The following is a 16786-nucleotide window of genomic DNA, read 5'->3' on the forward strand; positions in this document are numbered from 1 at the left end:
GTTTTATTACTAGCAATGACGTACACTACCAAAAATGCTTTAATTTTCTTATTGCTTGTTTCTTCTTCCTATCAGAAAATATTCATATATTGACAGCAAAAAATATTAGCTGATAAACTGTTATGGTAGGCATTGTCTAGGTATCAGCACTGGCAATGCCATGTCATATGATCCTGTACAGGAAGTGTTTCTCTACAATTCTGAATAAATGGCATGGCACTATCTAAATTCAAACACACTTTCCAGGCTTGTCTTCACCCAAAATACAATGTGACCTGACCACAAAATGGTCAAGATTTATATTGGCATTTAAACTAGGATATATCATAAAGGGTGCAAGGTACACAAGCAGTTCAATGATGCGGCTAAAAGACACTACAGTCACTGCATCTACCGGTTAGCAGATGTGAATGGCAGGAAAAAGACAGACCAGTCTTACAGAGAGGAGTTAGTACTGGAGTCAGTATCACCCTTTCATACAAAAGCTATACCTTGTTTAGTTGCTAGGTCGGTGTAACTGATTTGCACAGCTATTTCTGCAGAAGAACAGCAGAGGAATTAAACACAGGTAATTGTGCAGAGTCGTCCAACTTATACACCTGCTCACTCAAGGCATTACAAGCTTCATCATAATCATGAGAAGAAATCCACATGTGGACATGCATTTCTTTCTTCCTAATTGTTTCATTGGGTTCACCTATAATTACTTTTTTTTGCATGTGTGCAAAAGGAAGAAGAAAAGGAGTGTAAGATAGAATCTACTGTGCTAACTGGAAATCTGTTCTCATATACATTGTTGGTAGAACTGTACTGGCTTGACCATGAAGTCTTCGAGAATAGAAAACGTTGGTTAGCCAGTGCAGTTCAGTGAAGCATCATACACACAAGGGTGCATATAATTGGCTGATTTGTGCTTTACTACAACTTTCTATGGACAGTACAATACACTACATTACAACATATCTTTCCCACTGCAAGCAATACTATGGCTACAGTAGATACAACCCTCTATATAACTCCTGCATGAAATGCATCAACTATAGAATGGTACAATGTATTCAAGGAATCTAAACCACCAATTGTATGACCTACCTGGAACTGCTGCAAAGAACTTGACGGCATCTCTGTGCCCGTGGAAGGACAGCTGGGCGTGAGCCATGGAGCAGTACGGGATGAAGCTGCCAGGCGTCACCGTGTCCGAGTTAGCGTCGCTGTAGACCCTGATGACCCCGCCTGGACGACTGACCGATGCCGCGGCAGGAGGACCGGTGGGTTTGTTACCTAACGAGATAGCATGACAGTATTGTTTATTATTACAACTTTCAAAACACTTGATTTCTTTTATGCCTATAGTGGTGATACAAAAGTTGGGGCAGGCAAGTGCACAAAATACAAAATATGTCAATCCATTCCTCTGTCGTAACTGACTACAGGTATACTCGTGACTATACTCTGGGTATTCAGGCAAGAAATACACTGTACATGTACATTAGGTACAAAGCCATTACATGCGATTTTATCACTATAAGATTGTACTAGTAATGTATGGTTTGGCAAGTCCTTTGAATAGTTCATTCTGATTTAAATTTCAGTTTATTGATTGTTGTCATTTAATTTTCAGACAGAAAGCATATGAATACATTGCTTGGTATGATTACAAAATGTGCATGCGACACTATAAAATCTGGATATGGCTGTACATGATCAACATTGCAATGAAGCTGCAAATTAAAGTAATATTGCATTTTAAGAAGCAAAGCCAGGGAGAAAAGCCAGCTGAATGATGAGAGGAATGGTTCCTAATCAGGGAACTTACTTGCCGGTATTGCAGGAGGGGCAGTGCTAACTGCAAGTAAATATAATTCAGAATCAATCAGTGACACATGAAAGGAAAGGAAATCAGGAGAAAGAATGGGCTCTGCCCCTGAGGCCTTGCCAAAAAGGTAGTCAAGACTGGCAAGTAGAGGGACTGTGGACTTACTCTCTGTGAGAGGGATGGAGATGATGACACCGTTTCCTGTTCCCACCCACAATCTGTTACAGGAGATGAGCAGGGCGGTGATCCTTACAAAGGAGAACCCCAGCTTCCCAGTTCCTGTACAAACAATTCAACCACAGATATTCTATCATACAGCACATATATTATATATTTATTAACATTGCCTTTGCATACACACTTTTGGTACAAATGTAGATGTAACTTTGCAATCAATATTTGCACACTGCATTGAAATGTAGGCATGTACTGCTCCTGCAGGTGTTGGTGTTGGTGTGTGTGTCTGCGTGCATACGCGCATGTGTGTGTGCGTGTGTGTGTGTGGTACAGGAGAACAGTACTGACTTACCCAGCATCTTGCTGACATATGGCTCTATGTCCACATCCTGCAGGTGTTGGTGCGTGTGCGTGTTGGTGTGCGTGTGTGTGCGTGCGTGCATGTGTGCGTGCGTGTGTGTGGTACAGAAGAACAGTGCTGACTTACCCAGCATCTTGCTGACGTATGGCTCTATGTCCACATCCTGCAGGTGTTGGTGTGTGTGTGTGTGTGTGTGTGTGTGTGTGTGTGTGTGTGTGCGCGCGTGTGTGTGCGTGCGTGCATGTGTGTGTGTGTGTGTGTGTGTGTGTGTGTGTGTGTGTGCGTGTGTGTGTGTGTGTGTGGTACAGGAGAACAGTACTGACTTACCCAGCATCTTGCTGACGTATGGCTCTATGTCCACATCCTGCAGGTGCTGGTGCGTGTGTGCATGATACAGGCGCAGGGTGCTGTCCAGCCAGATGGACACCCACACCCCGTCCCCCACACACGCCAGCTGTCGCACCTGTCTCTCCTTCCTGGGGTGGGCATCAAACGTCTTCTGCAACAACCAAGGGACAACACACTTCAGATCATACACACAATGTACTGGAGGTAAGTCTGTGTACCAAACTCGACTGTCCACAGCTGTAACTGGCTCCTTCACTTCAAGGAGACAGGTTGGATGTTGGGCAGGCTGCTATAAGTAAGATTTAATCAGGCTAACTGGAGATAACCTCTGATTAAGGACCACATGGCCATTGATATACACTATCAGAGTCAAACCTGCACAAATGACCACTTCTGCATAAGGCAGGGCTATGCAACCCATTACCCTGGGAGCAGATTTGCTGACAAGAATACAATTCTATCTGCCCATTAGTAGCTACCTGTACTGCTGCTAATAACCTGTATTAGTAGATTACATGTGTGTGCAATATACATAATAAGGTACTCTGGTATATAATCAAAGTCCTTTTCTGGACAGTAGAATTTTGAACACTAACATCATGAATATCAGTGACGTACCTCTATCTTGAGAGTCTTAGGCTGCACCACGTGGATCTTGTTGCGATAGCCGCACCAGACTTTGTCGTACACCACCACCATGCAGCGGATAGAGTGGTGAGGCTTCCCAAGGTCCAGCAGGTGGTAGTTGGTCAAGTCCCACTGACCGTCTGCAAAACAGAAGAGAGTAACAATCCTTTCATACTCAATAGGACTTTAAATGATGTAAAGTATATCACTGATATATACTTTGTCTGACCCTTTCCTCTTCCCTCATGACCGCTATGAAAAGTGGCCTGCAGGCTGATTTGAGCTTTCATGAATAAACAATTGTTCAAACAAAGAAAACAAACTTTCTCCTGTTCTGTTCCTCATCCCAAGGTGGTGAAAGAAGGGAGGCTCAGCTAAATGGTGCATTCAGTGTGTATTATACAAAAAAACCTGTGGAGATCTTCATGTATGTGACCTCTCACTCTCTGGGTCGTGGGGCTATTCTACTGCATTGACAGGGTGCCATTTTGGGTTTTTAATAGCTATAATGGCAACCATTATTGGAAAGCTGAGTCAAAAGTATCAAAGATTCAAGTAACTGGAGAAACTACAGCTGAGGATAAACCAGCAGGGCTCGAAATTCATTTTGGGGATTAGGTGCACTGGTGCACCCAGCTTAAAAATTGGGTGCACTAAAATTTTTTTGGGTGCACCACTTAAATTTAAGTCAAAACCTAATAAGACTTCTTATACAACTACCACAACAGACATTTTTATTATCTTTCTAACACTTGGATGTCAAGAATATGATTTAAATTAGTATACTTGATATCTTTACATACATAAACCTAATAAAATATTTGGGTGCACCCTGTGCACCCATAGAAAAAAATTGGGTGCACAGTTCCAATTTTGGGTGCACCTGGGTGCACATGCACCCAGTATTTCGAGCCCTGACCAGTGTATATTATTAGGTCATGTTTGTTGCGTACCTGCCATTTTGGGTTCTACATAGCTACAAATGTATAATGGCGACCATTCTTGGAAAGCTGATTCAAAAGTATGAAAGATTCAAACTAATATAGAAACGACAGGATAAACCAGTGTATATTATTAGGTCATGACTGTTTGTTGCATACCTGCTGCTCTGTGGAAGACTGCCAGGGTTCCATCTGCTAATGCTACCAGAACACGTCCTTTTACATGACTGTAAAATAAACAGCATTTGATGTGAATTCATACAAGTTATTCATTTATTTATTGATCTTCGGACAGGTGGGTAGCCCCTACAACTAATTGGGAGTTGATTTCCAAGGGGGCCCACTACATGAATAACAAAACAAGACTTATGAATTCACGGGACCACAAAATATGAGACTTTGCCACATCTTTAAGTTTAAGCTCGCTGTTGAACCATTGGTAGCAATATACAATAAAAATGCCAGCACCTATTGGCAGGTATGATGAATGTATGTTGGAAAAGTGGAGAAGCAACAAAAATCGCCAGCCTAAAATATTCTATATCAACTACATGTTCTAAGACCTACTAAATCCCAGTATGTTAATGTTAATACTAAATAGAAGAGTGCACACTTACACTATGCTGAGTACAGAGTCCTTCAGTTTAATGGAATGCAGGCATTTTCTCCACTGTGCCACAGATGAGTGAACATACAGACTGTGGAGGAAACACATCATACAGATAAATATTCAGTCAAGTTTGGCAGATTTAGCCCTCCAAAAGAACTGTTAACATCTTAAATCAGTTGATTTATGTATATGTGCTAATGTGGGCCAATCATTGACAGAGCAAAAACTGTCTGCTTTCTTGATGTTTTCTACAGAAAACCCTGATCTCCTATTACACAGATTTTCAATGTGATGAAGAATCCTAAGGTACTTCAGTCTCCTTAGAGGCTTGAAAGGCAACAGACCTGTAAGGAGGGTTACATGGAGCCCAGGTCAGTGAGAGTTCATTTTCTGCAGACTATCATACTTCAAACTTTTAAAAAAATTGAAAAATACTTTGAAACTTTAGTTTAAGCAAAAGAACTTTTTTAAGGCAAAATTTTTTGTCAGAAGCCATACCATCCATTCTGTGCCCCCAGCCACATGGTGGGGAGAACACTGCTCATCTTGGCCACCTCTGCACCAGGCAGCCCGGCACCCTCGGGTACGGTGGCCATGCCGTCCTTAAACAGGGAGTTGGGGTCCTTAATCAGGGTGTCTCGTGGGACGGGGGCAGTTTGTGTCAGAGGCACAGCAGTGTATTCTGGGCCATCTCCACCTGCAGTGGCACCCAGGGGGTCAGCAAACTCATCTGGAACACAACAGGTCTGATTAACATCTCTACAGGACTATGGGTACAAAAAACTAACAAAAAGCTGTTACTCAAGCAACTGGATATGATTTTGGAAATGGTCAAATGTTTCAAATAGTAATATCCATTATCTTTGGTCAGTGACATCGACGAATGACCATGTAACTGGATTCTGTCCCAAAGTATCAGAAATCACATCATCTGTTGTCAACTGTTTATTATTCATTTTGGCACACATATCTTTTTACAGCTGTACAGAATAAAATGCTTTCTTTTTCAAAATAAATGTAACAGCTTAAGAAGTTAACTGATTTACATTTTTCCAAAGCTGTTATTAAAATGTTGTAGAATATAATAATTTGTAAAAAACAAGCGTTGATTGAGTAGCCCTGTACTATTAGATTGGACTGAAAGCGTGACCTTAACCCCTCACCCTCCTCCCCCGGTCCAGCCTCCTCCTCCACCTCAGGCTCCCCATCCTCCTCACCACCCTCCTTCTCCTCCTGCTCCGGAGTCACTCCCTCCACCTTAACCACCATCTTCTCCTCTAGAGCTGAGGGAGCCTGCTCTTGGGCCGGGGTGGGGATTTCTGTGGCTTCCTTTGCTATCTCTACGGGGCTCTCTACATCTTTGGTTCCTAGGGGTTAGCAAGTCTCCATTAGCTTTACAACCCTTTGACTCTAACCCTCAGGCTTTGTTAAAAAATGTTGAAAAGTTGTTTTAAACCAGATAAACTCAGACTAGTAAACTCTAGTATCATACACCAGCACTGGATTACAAACACAATGTTAATGGTTTAGTCGTTAGAAAACAAGACAGTTCACCTCTATAACAAACAAGTAGAAGTTAGTTTCTGACCTGGGGCTTTTCCGTTCTGACTTGGTGGAACTGCTCCAGTGGCACATCCCACAACAGTAATGCCACCGATGCCAGACTCGCTGCTGGCATCTGACTTGTTAGTTTCCGTGGAGTCTGCATCCACGACAACATTCCCTTTGATGACAAAGTCTTCTGGCGGATAGTCATCCTCCATCGCACCTACACAATACGTATGTAACACAAGCAACAGTTACTTATCAGGGCTCATAACAAAACCTGCATGATGAGAAAAAAATCAATGTAGGTTACTATATTTTCTTGATTTAAGTATGCACCCCAATTAAAATTCGCCCCATCAAATTCAAGCATCTCTCAGACAAATCAGTTGGACTGAAGCACAAAATAGAAACATTCAAATAAAGTACTCACCCCTCACTACCAATACTAAAACCAAGGAGCTTTAATTCATACTTACATAATCAGATCTTGAACAAAATTAATTCAAATTTATGATATTTTGTATCTTATGCTACTATAGCATGTGCTTGGAGATTAAGGGTCTGGAGTGGCTGCCATTCGGCGCTAACTTGGGTGACCTCAATACAACAGTTATTGCCCAATGAGCGACCAAAGAAATGTAGGACTTGTAACGTCTATACAAACAAACCCGTCCTCACCTGGCACGCTGGCTATGCAGAGCAGGTGAGAGGAGCAGACAGAGAAGGTGTCGAGGATCTCCTGCGGGTTGTTGGCATCAATGACAGTGACCTTACTGGTGGCGTGTGTGCTGGTGCAGATCCACACCATGGACGACATGTTTTCTGTCGTGGGCAGCAGCTTTTCCCGCTCCTGAAGGCAAAAAGGCAAATTTGAAATATTTCCAGTTGGATTAGAGTTCTGTAACTATGTTTCTATTACGCATAAATAGTTTCATCAGGTTAGAATGGAAAATCAATTGTCTTTTTTGGAACACAACCATCTTTTACTCTTCAAGAAGACTAACAGAGGGTTGTGTACCAAAGAAGACTATGTTCTATATTTCTATCAGTTTCATTTTTTGTCTCAGGCCTCGAAATTAACATAGTCCCGTAAGCCCGGGGCACCAAAAATTATATCTAATCTTGCATTATGCATTAATTGACACATGCTGAGCTGTGTGATCAAAACAATATGATAAATGCAATCAGACTGCCATGGTGAACATGCAGTGGACTTCAAGAAAATGGACAGATGATAACTATATAATGCTTGGGTTAATGGGAATGATAATCTAAAGGACGATTAAAACTGATTCATCATTAGCAAATGGTCCTTATACCCGCCTCACATTAGGCGCGATTCGATCGGAAGACTTGTTTACGAGCTCTAAATGACATTTTCGTGAGTAAGACGTCCGGTGTTCTCACGATCATCTTGCGATTTTCAGGGATCGCCGGCAATTTTCAGGAGTCTTACGACGGTCGCGGTGCAGCGAAACATGTTCTTAACATAAGCGACAAGTCGCAGGAGATCTCCAAGATCGCAGAGCTCGTTACCGAGTCGCAGATTGTGCATGCAAATCGTGCGTACCTCGCAAGGGTATCGGTCAATAGTCTTGCGTCAATCCAACGATTGAAGACCGATAGGCGAGCACAGACATAGTTATTAATCATCGAACGCAAATCGGATGGCGAACGCCCGTTAGTCGGGCGACGTTCACCCGACTTCTGATTGTTTACAAATATTGAATTTCTGGGAATGTGAGGGTAACTCTAACATTGTGGCCCCTGTGACAGTATGTAGGCTGGCTTTGTGACACACTTTCCTTTCTTGTGTCATTTCTGTTATGCCCGCGCATTCCATTCATTGGTTAAAAAGATTCCGACAACAAAATAAGCAACATTTATTGATCTCTTGCCTTTTTTGAGGAACGTTTTGTATTCCCTTGTACGCGTGCAAGAGGTCATGGGAGGTCCATTATCATAGATTTATTCACCGTCGATCGCACGAGGCTCGCTTATATGTGAGGGGAACAGATTTTGGGCGAAAAATACGCAAGACCATCTTAAGATCTTAAAATCAGCCGACCTTCCTGCGATCGCGAAGTACGTCCGAAGATCGTATATAATGTGAGGCGGGTATTATGCATACTTGTAGGATTCGGTCCCTAAAATTTTGAAACTTGGAGAAAATCCTTACTTTGGGAAAAGGGGATTATGTATATACTAAATAGCATTATCCACTGGTAATCAAATAATGACAGAAAAGGTGAACAAAATTAAGTTTAAACATCATTCCCTCCTTATCAATCTTGTAAACAAATGTGCACATCACCTTCAGTTCAGCATCCAGCTTGTCGATGCTTGTCTGCGAGCCTCTCTTCTTGCCTTCCTCAGGCTCATCAGGCAGGCTGTCGGAGTAGAACACGCTGGCTCCCACGATGGACCCTCCGTCTCGAGTCTTCCCTCCGGACAGGTTCACTCCGGCGGCACACCAGATCTGGGGGGGGGGGATAACTGTTATACAAGCTTACTGGAACACACCACATCTAGTCATAGGATTTTATTTAAGGTTATATTACTTCCATCACTGAGGTGTCACCAAATATTTTTTCTGAAAAATAAATTAAACTAAATGGATACACAAGATTGGGGCATGAGGGTACCATGGCAAAAATCTTTTCCCTCGTCATTAAGTAAATTTATGCATAGCCATCGAAAAGCTGTAATCAGCTGTTTCCATACAACACTAACCAGGTGTCAAAGACACAAAAACAGGTGTAGTAAGATTCTGATAGGAGAGAAGCATTATAGATCCAAAACAAACTACGTTTTTGCAGAGAAAGAAAACAAAACTGATTGATTTAAGGTAAGGCTGTCAGAAACAAAGTTTGTTGTACAGTACTTACTTTCATGCCTGGCTCTTTCTCCAACAATGGCCGACAGTACACCGGGACTGGGACAGACACGACACAGTTACGGGACGCCTCTGTCAAGGACGGACCCTTGAACTTGGCGGGCAGGCTCCAGCCGTAAGCCTGCATGCGCCCGTCGTCCTTCCTGACGTGGGCTCGCACACGTTTGTACTGCTCCTGCTTCTCGCGTCGTTTCCTCTCTATTTCACTGAGGTTGCTGAAAAACATTTTGTGATATCACATTTAGTACAACTTTAACTCAGTTCCTTAGTTGATAAAAGCTTCATGCATTAGGAATACATTGTATATACATTGTTTATCTACAGTGCACATACGTAAGACTCTGTTCCGAAAGAAGTATGAACATAAAACTTATGACTGTCTACCTGCAGTCTTCATAAGAATTCATACCACCAATCCCCTAGGTCACGTGACATTATGGACACATGATGTCATCAGTTAGTCAAAAGTGCAAGAAAGTTTATACCTTCTGTTGACAGTTGAGTGATTGTTGGAGTGCCCTTATGTTGCTGGCTTCCCTGGATCCCCTAACAAACTTTTTGCCTTGTACTATGCTGATTACTATATAGATCAACTTTTCATGCTAATGTATCTATCTAAACTTATCTTTCATCATGAAAAAAAGGCAAAGACGAGTTGTGCAATAATTTAGAACATTTTGTCCAAACCTGTCTTCTGCGAGGAAATTGAAGGCCTTGGATTTGTCCCCCATGGCGGAGAACGTGTTGCTGCGAACACGGTCGGGGTTTCCAGCAGGTTGGACTTGAGAGGCTGGTGCGTTGTATCGCACGTTCACTGGTGGGTAGGACTTTTTGCTGGCTGTACTTGAACTAGACGATGAGCTAAATAGGTTGCTAAAACTGGAAAAAAGTTATAAAACAAAGTAAATATATGCCATGTGCAGTGTGTATAGAATATAACAGACAAAAATACAGCCTTTCACACTTGATAAAGGTTTCACAAAGTATACTTACAACTTCCATATGGATGACTTGTTCTTCTTAGCAGCAAGTTCTGGGTTTTCTCTCGAAGCCCTGAAAATCAGAGACAGATCAACTGAATTAACTGCCAGGGATAGGCGGGGAATATTGGACTGATAGGAAAGTGTATTAACATACTTCACATTAAAAATGGAAGTAGAACTCTTACTAACTTACTCTATCAGGCACTACTTGGAGGTGTTGCCTCATCTGGTCATCATATTCCAGAAATGTAAATGTTGAAATTTTCATGGTGGTTTGCGGATTTTGCGGTAACCTCTTCACTAAAACTTGAAACCGCTGCGAAAATGTCTGTTCTGTCTTCTGACCAGCGACTTCCTTGTTTCAACCACAAATAAAAACTACCGAGAAATTAAATCCATCCGTGCAAAGTTTCAGCAGGTTGGTACATTACTGAATAAATAGACTCTATTTACGTAACCATTGTTTTATTCTCTGAACTGTTTCGGTGACCGCCTGTCACATTCTTCAGGGCAACTGGTTCACCTTGTAAAAAGAGTCTCTTTATTCAAAACTAATCCATGCAAACTTAAACTTTAAAGGCTTTTATAGTACCCAGTATGTCATTCCCTACCTGATCATCTCAGTCCATCTGACGGCCTCCTGTAGCTCCATGAGTCGCTCCTTGTACTGGTTCCGCTCCATCAGGACTCGCGCCATCTCCACTCGTGTGAAACGCTTCCTCTGTGCCATCGGCACGTCATCCTGTGTGGGGAAACAATGTAGTTACTGCAGATATAGAAATGTTTGTGGCGGTAGTTCTACTTTGTGGTGACATCTTCATTGTAGTTCCACGTAGCACAGACTATTGTAGGTATTATCAATAAGAACATGAAACGTATCACTTGACTTTACCATAATCTGAGGTTTGGTGAAGATTTCTAATATTTGCATTACAAGTACACTGTGCACTGTATTTCTTCTTGAAAGTGATGACAGAATATTAACATAAATCAGCCACTAGTAAGATTGAAAATCTCTTTAGTTTAAGACTTGGAAATTTTCAGACTCTAAAGGCCCCAAAAAGCTAGTCATGCCAGTGTACAACATGTTGTACATCTAAATGATAATAAAGAATATTAGATAGGTGTGAAATACACAGAAATGCCTTACATCTTCATCGTGTGGGCCCTTCTTCATCTCCTCTACTTCTGCTCTCGCCCTGGTAGAAAAAAAAAAGATTTCTAAGTTGAAACATAGTCTGCTACAAGTTTCCGTCTACACTAAAAGTAACACCCCTGAAAGTTCAGAAATGATTAATGTGTACTATGTAATTCAGTAAAAGTTGGTACCAAAGAAAAGAACAAAACACCCAACATCAATGAAAGATACTGAGCCCTATTCAACAGAATCATGAGAATGCCAGACACACGTGTAACTTGACGGTGTAAGGGTTTATGTGTATATAACACTTACTTTCGTAGCTCCTCCTCCAGGTCGTTGACCTTAAGCTTTAGTCTCTGCTTGGAGGTTTGCAGAGCTGAAACCTCATTTTGCAACATCTCTGCCTCGCTAGTAAAGAGAGAGACAATAACATAATCATTCTCAATGCACATAGAGCTGTTAACTACAAGGTTATCTTTCTCATATAAAAAATAGACTTAAATCCTTTTTCACAAGGAGTCTAATATGATCACTTACATGTACTATAAGCCTTCAAGACAAATTATTGCTCATCAAAGTTTAGCAAGAGTTTTACCAAAGGAACATGACATGTACATTAATACAGTCAAACCTGTATTAGCGGCCACCTTTGTGTAACGGCCACCTGCCCATAGTGGCCACTTTTTGTCGGTCCCTTGGATTCGTAATGATTAAGAAATAGACTTAGTGGCCACCTATCCAACGCGGCCACGGCCACACGATTTCCGGTCCCGCAGGTACAAAAACAGTGCCGATTACGGCCACGCGGACCGCTGATCTAAGTTTCTGCACGCGTTCGGCCATATACAGCGGCCGTATCCTCACCCTACGCCGGATTTAAAACCTCTTTGACTTATTTTCAAAACAAAACTTCGTAAACCAGCCCTACCCATACCCGCTGACAAACGAGGTCATATAAGGTCAATAGACGACACCAATATTACGGAGGTAATTGTGTTAAAGTTACGTTCTAATACAGTATCGCTTACGTTAATTCACATCACAAAAATTTCTAAATAAATTGTTACAAAGAGAAAATGATATGAGCTTCAGACTAAGATGGATTTTATTCTTACATTTATTGAGAGATAAAGTCTAAAATGACGTGACTTTTCTTGTGAGTACCACATTAGCATAATGGGCGAATCTGACGTGTGAACGCGAGCGGGAACACACGGACGGCGAAGTATCAAAGTTAGATTCAAAGGATACAAGACGAAAGATCAAAGAAATATGATGATACCGGTCTCTTCAGACAATATCAACTGTAGAACATTTAAAACTTTTCATAGCTTTTGTTTTCTTAATACATATAGTGTAAAATCATTGCAGTACATGTACAGTACTGTATTATGTGAATAAAGATCAGTGGGTACTAAAACCATGTGTAACTTATTGCTTGTGGTCAATTAATTAGCATATTCTCTATAGTGGCCACCTCTCTATAGTGGCCAATTTTGACCAGTCCCTTGAGTGGCCGCTATAGACAGGTTTGACTGTATAGGAATTACAATTTTCTTAAACTTATTTTAATCAACTTTAAAGCTTTTCCATCTCAAGTTGTAGTCTTAACCACTGTATCAATTTCCTAAATGTCCTACAGAGTGATGTACAGCCTGGTGTACAGGTGGAATGAATGCCCTTACCTGGTCAGCTCGTCTACTTTGGCTATAAGATCATCCTTCACTATGTTCAAGGCATTCCTGGTAACAACAATAGGATGAGTTAGTGTAAAGATCACAAGGAAAATAGGCAGCAAACTACTGTAACAATTGACAGTTCATTCAAAAAAGGGCACAGCAATGGTATATAACCAGATGTTGCATTAGATCAGTTACTCAAGCAACTGAATTTGATTTGGAAACCAGTTGGTTGCTTGAGTACTGCTTTTTGGCATATCTTACTGTGTATTACTTGGATGTCTAACTTTCATCAATGCATGTTTGCTTGCTTGAATAATATTATAATAATACTCAATGAATCCCAGATTTAGCAAGTGATCTTTTGTATCAAATGAAAGAGTGCTATAATAATAATCTATGAATTATCAATTTGTTATGGTACACATAAAAGTCTACACATAAAAGACTGGATAACAGGAAGGGACTAACTTTGTCTCCAAGAGTTGTGTGTTCTCTGCAATCAAGTTCTCCACTTCCTTCCCCATACCTGTGGAGACAACAACACTCGGTATATTTGATAAACTGTAGAACATCCGACAATGTTAGTCTTCCATCTGACGAAACCTGGACCTTCTATGGAGGATCAAGTCTTCTGACTGAGTCAGTCAGTGCATGATTGAGCACAGTCAATTAATGACTTGTTCGTTCAACATGAAAACAGGGTATGATGGGAAGGTTTGTATGGTTTTGTACCACGATACACAAATGTTTTAGGGAGTGAATACAGTCAGATTCAAGCCCTCTGTTCTCATCTTGGCCTCTTTGTGAATCTTTACTAGAAAATGTGTGATAACCAACAACACAATAAATGGCTACATTGTCATGTCTGAAGACGATATCTAGTATGATTTAGACAAGCTAGGGCCCCTTACCTTTGATCTTGCACATTTTATAAACTGGCTTAGTACTGGTACTAAGCAGCGCTGTCCTTAAGGCTTCAAACATGTAACTTTTCTTTAACTTTACATCATACCATGACACACTAACACGTAGTTGCGCATTGTTACAACAGGGGTGTGTTATTTGTAAACTGCATCATGTTAAGGATCAGGTATTGGAATGACGTTAATTGCATAATGATCACACAAGGGTCTTACCAAAGAAGGAGTCACTGACTGTTAGTAGTCCAGGAGTAAGCATTTAGAAGGTGGAAAGACAGCATGTTTTAGATACAAGACAGTACATGTACATGTGCATACATGTATTTGTACATGTGCATTGTAGACTGCAGTTTCCATACATAGCAGGGTGTATCAGCACAAAACAATGATGTGTGCAACAAATTAAATCAAAAACAACAGAAACTGGAGGAATGAAAATGAAAAGTATGTACAGAAATGGTGAAATGTGTGTTAGTCCTACCATCGGAGTAGTCACTTAGGGTATCATTAATCCAGCACACTGGGGTCCAACACAACATTCACAGGGTTAAACGTGGCATAAGCAAGGAGGGGTCACATAAAAATAACTCTCATAATGCTGCGGGGTACCCAAAAATTTCACATTAAAAAAAAAACATGTCATTATGGGAATCTCAGGTATCGTCTTGAAGTTGATAACCAGTGGATATCTGACGTGTGCTTACATGTACCTCAAGGAAAATTGATAGACCTCTTAAAATTCATATTTTTTAGATTATTTGTGAACTGTACACAAATATACAGCATATCCTTTACATTGAAGTGTCAAAAAAATTTAAACCTTTGTTGCATCAGTTTAAGATATTATCCATAAACTTGGGGTTCACTATAAGCTGGCAACTGTGTTGCATGCCAACACAGCTTACGTTACTCTACAGTAACTTAGTAAGTTACACCAACTTCTGGTTTCCACCTTCCACTCTGAACAAGAGTACTCTTTTCATTTCATTGGCTGACATCCTACTTTATTCTTTGTCATGCACTACAATTTTCTTCTTTGCACCTACATTCTTAACTAGGATGTACCAGTGCCTCCATTTTCTAAAATGAATTATGCACTTGCCAAAAGGAATACAGAAGAAGAAAAACAGAAAAAGAAGGCATTATAGTGTACTTTATGTACTAACCAGAAAGAGAGTATTCACTTGGGTCAATAGACCTGAGAGATCCTTTGGTAGCAGTCAAGGAAATAGTGAAGTGTATTAGGACAGGGGAGAAGGACTTGTAGTGATTTGATTAGGAATGTAAAAATCAAAACAATGGAGAATATGTTGTGAAGTTAGAATATTATAGACAGAAGAAAGTAAATTTCCTGTAAGGCACAAACCCTCTTGTTTTAATGCATACATGCATGACTTGTAAAATTGTGCAAACTAAGTATTGTGTGTATGTTATGTAATAAATCTATTCTGCATCTGCAGTATTAAAATAAAAAATGATTTGCCATACATTGTAAAAATCATCATGAAACTCTTTCATAATATCAAATACCCACTCTCACTCACTCACTCAACACTCATTATTCCTTATGCCTACATGTGTACCCTTTATTGAAGTTTTCAAACATCTAAACCAAAAGTTAAAACAATAAAGTCAAAAAAGCAGTATTGTTCTGAGTGACCTGTAGACTTAGCCATTGCCTTACCTGTAATGTCTGCCCCTTCGTCCATCTCTCCCAGTGCTTCTGAGTCCTGGGACGTTAGCTCTTGGAACAGGGAGTCCTGGTTTGCCTTGAGAGGGGTGCTATGGGTACAAGTGATACACAACAGTTGTCACGGCTATACAGAGGGAACTTCAAGCTCATGATTGGCATTTTTGGCAATGCCTGAGGGGTGGAGGTGATCAGAATTTTATTCATCTTGAGAACCTTCATTGCAACCCACATTACAAAAACATAATTGTGGATTAAGATTTATAAATAGATTTCTAAGTGTAAGCAAATCAGACAGATTTTCAAATACCGAGCAACTAGTGTTGATTCTTTCAGAAGCATCTCTTGTTCGGCAATGGAGATCAACAAAGGATGATCATATGAAGATGAATCAATAGAATGTTAACTTCAAAGAATGCGAGTGTTTCTACCTTGTTGCTCCCGGGACATCAATGGGTTGTGTTTGGGAGAGTTCTGGGGTGGTGTTCAGAATGTCCTGAATTCTTCTGTCTGACCCTGTGTCAATGACAAGTGCATGTTGACAGTGACAGGGAGAATGTACAGAAAATACATACATAGATTACAAAAAGTGCCAAATGTAAACATCATCTTAAACTGTAGGTATTGGTACTATATACAATGGTAGGTTTTACTGAAAATTAAAGTACAGTAATATCCCTTACACAGGTCTACCTTTTCCCATGTGAATAACATTTTACTTCACAATGAATTATCAGAGTAACTTACATGTACAAGTACATCAATATTTCACAGAGAAGCTGATTAATTCAAAGAATTGTTGTTGGAAAATGTTAGTATAGTGCACCAACTTTAGAAGAGATGCCAGTTTAGATAAGTACAAGTATGGTGTAGGTAAGACATGACATTGTAAGGCCAAGGGTACTGTAAACCAGGACATATTCACGGATTTATTTTTGCAGTGACCTCTCCACAGTGAAATCATGACACAGCAAATATGTGTCCTTTGTATTACTACAGAATTACAAAATTGTTTTAACCACAAACTTAAAAAGACTTCATAAACC

The 16786-nt window shown here is 40.5% G+C and overlaps 1 protein-coding gene across 10 annotated transcripts in view; it reads right to left on the reverse strand.

Moving 5' to 3' along the window:
* LOC118418970 (C-Jun-amino-terminal kinase-interacting protein 4-like) overlaps positions 1-16786 on the reverse strand; it is a 28600-nt gene that overhangs the window by 3792 nt on the left and 8022 nt on the right. For 4 of the 10 annotated variants that reach the window (XM_035825129.1, XM_035825124.1, XM_035825132.1 and 1 more), the window contains 24 exons: positions 16172-16256; positions 15735-15832; positions 14267-14284; positions 13599-13656; positions 13134-13190; positions 11761-11856; positions 11458-11506; positions 10919-11049; positions 10318-10377; positions 10012-10203; positions 9317-9539; positions 8743-8907; positions 7107-7278; positions 6469-6648; positions 6044-6247; positions 5379-5610; positions 4888-4968; positions 4430-4497; positions 3321-3469; positions 2682-2853; positions 1982-2095; positions 1817-1846; positions 1093-1281; positions 492-536 (listed from right to left, as the gene is read on the reverse strand). In XM_035825129.1, the coding sequence (XP_035681022.1) occupies positions 492-536; positions 1093-1281; positions 1817-1846; positions 1982-2095; positions 2682-2853; positions 3321-3469; positions 4430-4497; positions 4888-4968; positions 5379-5610; positions 6044-6247; positions 6469-6648; positions 7107-7278; positions 8743-8907; positions 9317-9539; positions 10012-10203; positions 10318-10377; positions 10919-11049; positions 11458-11506; positions 11761-11856; positions 13134-13190; positions 13599-13656; positions 14267-14284; positions 15735-15832; positions 16172-16256 (2868 nt within the window). The remainder of the gene's footprint in view (positions 1-491; positions 537-1092; positions 1282-1816; positions 1847-1981; positions 2096-2681; positions 2854-3320; positions 3470-4429; positions 4498-4887; positions 4969-5378; positions 5611-6043; positions 6248-6468; positions 6649-7106; positions 7279-8742; positions 8908-9316; positions 9540-10011; positions 10204-10317; positions 10378-10918; positions 11050-11457; positions 11507-11760; positions 11857-13133; positions 13191-13598; positions 13657-14266; positions 14285-15734; positions 15833-16171; positions 16257-16786) is intronic. The other 6 variants (XM_035825128.1, XM_035825130.1, XM_035825125.1 and 3 more) reach the window with 6 other exon arrangements.

The sequence above is a fragment of the Branchiostoma floridae genome, chromosome 7 (assembly GCF_000003815.2).
Source record: "Branchiostoma floridae strain S238N-H82 chromosome 7, Bfl_VNyyK, whole genome shotgun sequence".
NCBI lineage: Eukaryota > Metazoa > Chordata > Leptocardii > Amphioxiformes > Branchiostomatidae > Branchiostoma > Branchiostoma floridae.